This window comes from Haliotis cracherodii, unplaced genomic scaffold (assembly GCF_022045235.1).
Source record: "Haliotis cracherodii isolate W230 unplaced genomic scaffold, xgHalCrac1.p SCAF_8, whole genome shotgun sequence".
NCBI classification, from domain to species: Eukaryota; Metazoa; Mollusca; class Gastropoda; order Lepetellida; family Haliotidae; genus Haliotis; species Haliotis cracherodii.
In genome coordinates, this window is record NW_027266341.1 from 36,703,438 (window position 1) to 36,709,734 (window position 6,297).

The following is a 6,297-nucleotide window of genomic DNA, read 5'->3' on the forward strand; positions in this document are numbered from 1 at the left end:
TCAATGTTTAATATATTAATAATTAACCAACCATGTCAAATAATTTATGTTCTTATTTTTCACTGAATATAACAAATAATACATCAACTGCTGACTTGTTATTGTATTCGTGAATAAATATTTGTATTCCCTACCCTATATTTGTGATATGAATCGTATATTTATCTCATAGCACATTCGTTGCAGCACTCTTATTCATATTGAAGAAAAAAAAGAATAAAATCAATAAAATTATCGAAGCAAGTCCTAATTCATTTCATTCAAGCAAATGGTGTGTCATCACGGGAAATTGACAAATACTCAAGATACTAATTATGAAATAGACACAATCTGCTGAGATAAGAAAAATAACAAACACGAGTTTGGATGTAGTTCCAAGATGAAAAAGTTACAGAATGCCCAGTACTGACACATTTTACTCTTGTTTACAGAACAAGATATTCAAGACTGGTTCAAGTGACAGCTATGAGATACGGTTTGGGATGTTGTCACAGATACTCTTCTCTGTCCAAATTGTTTGCCGGGGTACAAGTCAGTGGTAGAATCAGGACTGTACTTGTCCCTTGCCCAGACTTAGCCAGCAGCAATGAGCTCAGACTTTATCATGCTTGTAGAACAACAGGTTCATCTGACCATGTGTACAATATACTAAATAGAGAAGGAAAGCTGTTCAGGCCAAATGTTTTAGATACAGTGTGTACATTACAAGTGCTGATGGTGCAGAGGTCAAGCAGACACTTTGTAGTTAAAGCAGCATCAGTTTCAAACAGTATTGACTCTAGAAGATGCTACTCAGCTGAGAACAGAGCACATGGTAAACGTGATGTAATGAAGACACAGTCGGAAGAAGAAACTAGGATGAGATCTGCGGAAGAAGGTTTGTCACCTGGCAGTCAATCTTCATTGAAGCGTGATCAGACTGATGTGGCCGTGGAAGAGGTACAGAGTCTGGCCCGGACTGTCCTAGTGGAAGCTGTTAAGGTGGACAAGATGTGTCTGTCCATCCCAGTACGGAATGTGGAGAGAGTCATCCATCTCCTCCTGTCGGAGGACTTCAACATGGAACAGGTGAAGGAACTGCTGATGCAGAAGCCGGGACTCATCAGCTCCAGGAGGCTGAAACAAGTCCTACATTTGCTGAAACACTATGGGTTTCGAGTGTCAGACATCTTTAAGATGCTGATGACAGTTCGCGACCTTTCCCTGCTGCAGCAACAACTTGTGAAGAACCTGTATGAAACTCTACTGAGAGCTGGTGTCAGCGATAGGCATCTTCAGGAGGTGATTGTGAAGGAGCCAAGGTTGCTTGGCCTTGATAGTAAATTCATCCTGGACAGGGTGACCTTGATGAAACAATATTTCAAAAAGGACGATGTTCTGTGGATTTTGTGCCAAACACCAGATGTGTTACTGGACAACTGGGATGAGATCCTTGGAAAGTTTAATTATGTTTTCAGTGAAATGAAGGTATCCCAGAGACAAATGGTGACTGCTGGTTTGTTCAGCTACTCCCTGGAACATGTGAGAAATCGCCATGTGTTCCTGCTGCGGACTGGGTTCTTCACGGAGGACAAGCTCCTGAGAAGCAACAATCCTATCCTTAAAGACATTATAGCCACGAGTGATCATCAGTTTGCTAAACAGTTTGGGGGAATGCATGAAGCTGAATACAAGACATTTTGCAGACTGCAAGCAAACTCTGAAATGGAAAAAGAAAATGCAAAGACAGACTCTGACTAAGATATCACATACGAACTAGGGATGTCATGTTAAGATTACTCCCAGAATCGATATGTATCGCAATACTTTGTTCACAATACAATGTGTGTGGTGATACTTATTTCACAGCAGCTATGAGTGAATTTTTAGGTTTCCTAGGCCACAAACACAGGCTTGAAATCTCCTGAATATCTGGTCATATTTTCAAAAAATAATGTCTCATTCCAATCAAAACTATTTTCAGTAAAACCTGGATTAAAATATGAATTGATGCATTGATATATTGGTGAATCGTGACATCCCAATTACAAACTGGTGGTTCTTCTAAAGCTCATTTTTTTATTGTGTGCCTAAAATTAACATATAAACTGTTTTCAGAATTAAAAAACAACAGTTGAAATTGATCTTTTATATGCTTGGTCAGTTGGGTTTAGGTGGGAAAAATAAAATAACCATGGTAACAGAAACATGCTGCTTGGAATGTTTGTTAGCACTACGTGTGTGAAGTTATGATCAATTTGTTTATCTGCATTTCAGTAACAGCCTCATCAAAGAGAAACAGAACTGATCTTAAGATAAATATTTCATTGCACATTTGTAGAAGTTTGGGGAGGGAGATTTGTGGACTGCACTTTGGAGATTTATCAGACATATGCATAATAAATGAATTGTTATTGGCAAGTGTTGTTGTATTGATAATAAACTTGCATTTGAAACAATGTTACATTTGTAATGGTATTTTAACGATTATTTTGCATATAATTTTACTGGTTTGGGCTACAATTCATTGGTGGTGATGTCAATTATATATAGTGTGAGTAAGGATAAAAAACATCATGTGAGTTGTGTTTTTCATGAACTCGAACTCAACATGGGGCAGTTCAGTAACCATGTTACGGCGTTCACTTGGCTACAATGTGTGAAGTCCACACTGGGTGACCCTGCCTTGTTATTCCTGAGATATGGCCAAAAGAACTCACGAGTAATACTTATTACTCTAATGCTTAATTGTGGGCATTCCACCTTTGCTGGTCATAAGAACCGACTTCATTGATCAGGTGGTCAGGTTTGGTGACTTGGTTGCTGGTGTGTCAGAGTGCCCTGAACGTGTTGCCTCTTGCTCATAATATCAATCACTGTGCAGAGGAAAACAACAGACAAACAGCCAACATGCTGCTGGAGGAGCCAACAAATGTTGGAAATTTGGTTCAATGTTTGGCCTCTTACAATACATTTCTCCTTTCTCACCATTAAGAATGACCCTATCACTTATACCTTTTTCATTTTCATGTACAGTTAATAAGTAACTTTTCTATTGTCACTTTTACACCTTGAGCAGCAGGTGTGGCCAAAAGAGGTCATTCGGTAATTGTATTCAGGTTTGCTGTTATAACTTTGTTTCCTACAAAAGAAGTAAACAAAATAATTAAATCATCCCTTCCTTCCCCGACAGGTTTGGGAAATAGTCGTTGGGCACTGATTTTGCCGAGTTCCTAGTCCCTGGTCCACACTTGATTACATGTTGCCATGGTACAGCTGCAATATTGCTGAGTGGCAGTGAACAACAACACATAAAGTACAGGGAATGCATTCAGTTTCAATATGAAATATCTTGACATTTCAGGACTTGATAGCTATGGAGAATGCAGACGAATCAGGTTCCGACTTCGACGACGACTACGATGAGGACTTCGATGACACCGATAGCTACTATACTGATGTTGACGAGGATGCCAGATCAGATGAAAGCTACATGTCGGACATTTGTATTGATCTGTCCAAAGATGTTGGCGATGAAAGTTACGCAGGTGAAGATAGAAACGTAATAGAAGCAGGAAGTGATGAAGACGACGATATTGATGAGGAAGATGAGGAAGACAATGATGCTTGCCTGGTCCAGCTAACTAAGCCTTATAACCCAAGCAAGGATGACGTGCAAGATAGTGATGAACAATTTGATAAAACTTCCGATTTAGACTGGGGTGACTTGAAGGCGCTGATCATGATGGCTGATGGTCCTGGCATTGCGGACTGGTTCTCGAACAGAAATATTTCACCGGCAGCAAAAAACGAAACTGGTAACTTCTGGCCTTTGAATCTCGCAGCCAGGATTGGGAGTTTGAGTATTTTCAACTTCCTACTAGGTGAAGGCTTCCCTTTTGATACACTTATTCATCCTTTCTTAGAAGCATCCCTGAACCACGAGTTTGACATCATGGAGAAATTGCTTGAAATTGGTGTTGATGTAAACGTATGTGATCTGAGCGGTGCGACAGCTCTGCATTTAGTTGCCAAACAAGTGACCTGTAAGCCCCAAAAGATCAAGTTTCTGTTATCCAATGGGGCTCGCATTGATCAGAAAGATAATTCAGGAATGACTCCTCTTCACTATGCTGTGATGATGGGATCCATGGGAAGTGTGATAGCGTTCCTGAGGGCAGGTGCTTCTGTGAATATACTGAGTGGCAAAGGGAGGCCTGTTCTACATATGGCAGTGTATCGAGGGCTGAAGATGGTGGTCCTTCTTTACAAAGCGGGTGCCAGGCCTGGAACCTCTCCAGCATATAGTGAGGTATCGGCAGCATGGAAACACGAGAATATGAACCTTCTGAAGTTCTTTATAAAAAGGAATGCTTCTGTTAAAATCCCTGTGACAATGATGACACGATTAAACTTAGATGACCTGGATAAAGTAGGAAACATGTTGGATCTGTTAGTTGGTGCAGGATATTGTCCTCAATCAGAGCTGCTGCTTGAAGTGTCCAACAGTCCTGACTTCAGTAAGTCAACGTTGAACAGACTTCGACAGGTGGAGAGTAATGCCAGAGGCTTACAGGAGCTTGCTTGTTTTAAGATTCGGGACATTATCCGGCGCCAGCCCCGATGTATCCTGGAGGTGGTGAGGCACCTCGACCTGCCCGACATTCTGAAGGAGGTTTTATTGTTGAAGGATGTCATCGGAAAGTGATCATCATAATGTTGAATTATATAATCAAAGGCAGAAGTAACTGTAATCTTTTTATCATATTATTATTATCTTATATTTTTTCTTAGGAGTGCATTACTCCAAACTTCTCACTTCATTTTCTTTTAAAATTTAATGTTATGATTTAATTGGGCTGAAAGGCACACCATAATCATTGTATATATAAAATCAAACTTCACTCGTTAATTCTTAAGATATGTCATCCTAAAATGTCCGGTTATTTTCATTCCCTTTTAGTGATTTCCAGCCCTTTTAGAGATCTCCAGCCCCTTTAGATATCTACAGCCCCTTTAGAGATCTACAGCCCCTTTGGAGATTACATCCCATTTAGAGATCTCCAGCACCTTTAGAGATCTACAGCCCCTTTGGAGATTACATCCCCTTTAGAGATCTCCAGCCCCTTTGGAGATCCCCAGCCCCTTTGGAGATATCCAACCCCTTTAGAGATCTCCAGCCCCTTTAGAGATCTACAGCCCCTTTAGAGATCTACAGCCTCTTTGGAGATGTACAGCCCCTTTGGAGATCTACAGTCCCTTTGGAGATTACATCCCCTTTTAGAGATATCCAGCCCCTTTTGGAGATGTACAGTCCCTTTAGAGATCTACAGTCCCTTTGGAGATTACATCCTCTTTTAGAGATATCCAGCCCCTTTTAGAGATGTACAGCCCCTTTGGAGATCTACAGTCCCTTTGGAGATTACATCCCCTTTTAGAGATATCCAGCCCCTTTTGGAGATGTACAGTCCCTTTAGAGATCTACAGTCCCTTTGCAGATTACATCCCCTTTTAGAGATATCCAGCCCCTTTTAGAGATGTACAGCCCCTTTGGAGATCTACAGTCCCTTTGGAGATCTCTAGCCCCTTTGGAGATGTACAACCCCTTTGGAGATATCCAGCCCCTTTTAGAGATCTCCAGCCGCTTTAGAGATCTCCAGCCCCTTTGGAAATCTACAGTCCCTTTGGAGATCTCCAGCCCCTTTCGTGAAGTCCTTTGCCAAGGCTTGGGACCAACGGATCAATTCACTTGGGACAGGTAAGACTTAATTCTTTGTAGCTTGGAATGTATTCTCTGAACAAACTGCGTCACAATTATAATGATGATTATTATAGGAGATAACAAAACATAATATGATCAGTTGCTATTGCCTTTGATTATATATACCACTCAAAAGAAGTTAAAGAACACCTTACATATTACTGTAGTAGCTTTAGTAACATAAAAGAATTGTGTGTTCTTTAACTTCTTTTGAGTATGTGTACCAGATTTGTCGACCTCTCACGTTGAAGTGATATTTAACGCATTCATGGGTCTTCATCCAACCCTGAGGGAAGCAACACCAATAACAAAGTGCCATGGTCAGTCAGGTCAAGTTTAAATCCTTTTCCGTTTTGGGGATGATAAACATTAACTAAATTTTTAATTTTTTTTGTCATAACTCTCATATCTAGAGAGCTTTTGCACCAAATTAACTTCAGACTAACCCTGACAATATTTTAATTTCCTTAAATGTAGCCTTCTCGAATTGGTTTTTGAAATTATAAGTCTTGGCCTTGCCTGAAGAGGGTGCACCATATGCTCATGTTTTGTATAAT

At 40.3% G+C, this 6,297-nt stretch overlaps 2 protein-coding genes across 2 annotated transcripts; both read left to right on the forward strand.

Moving 5' to 3' along the window:
• Window positions 1-434: 434 nt before the first annotated feature.
• On the forward strand, window positions 435-2,352 carry LOC139450111 (transcription termination factor 4, mitochondrial-like). Its single transcript, XM_071231763.1, has one exon. It carries the CDS (start codon window positions 466-468, stop codon window positions 1,738-1,740), a length of 1,275 nt encoding a protein of 424 aa, XP_071087864.1. The 5' UTR covers window positions 435-465; the 3' UTR covers window positions 1,741-2,352.
• Window positions 2,353-2,872: 520 nt separating this feature from the next.
• Window positions 2,873-6,186, forward strand: LOC139449877 (uncharacterized). Its single transcript, XM_071231447.1, has one exon. It carries the CDS (start codon window positions 3,356-3,358, stop codon window positions 4,685-4,687), a length of 1,332 nt encoding a protein of 443 aa, XP_071087548.1. The 5' UTR covers window positions 2,873-3,355; the 3' UTR covers window positions 4,688-6,186.
• Window positions 6,187-6,297: the final 111 nt, after the last annotated feature.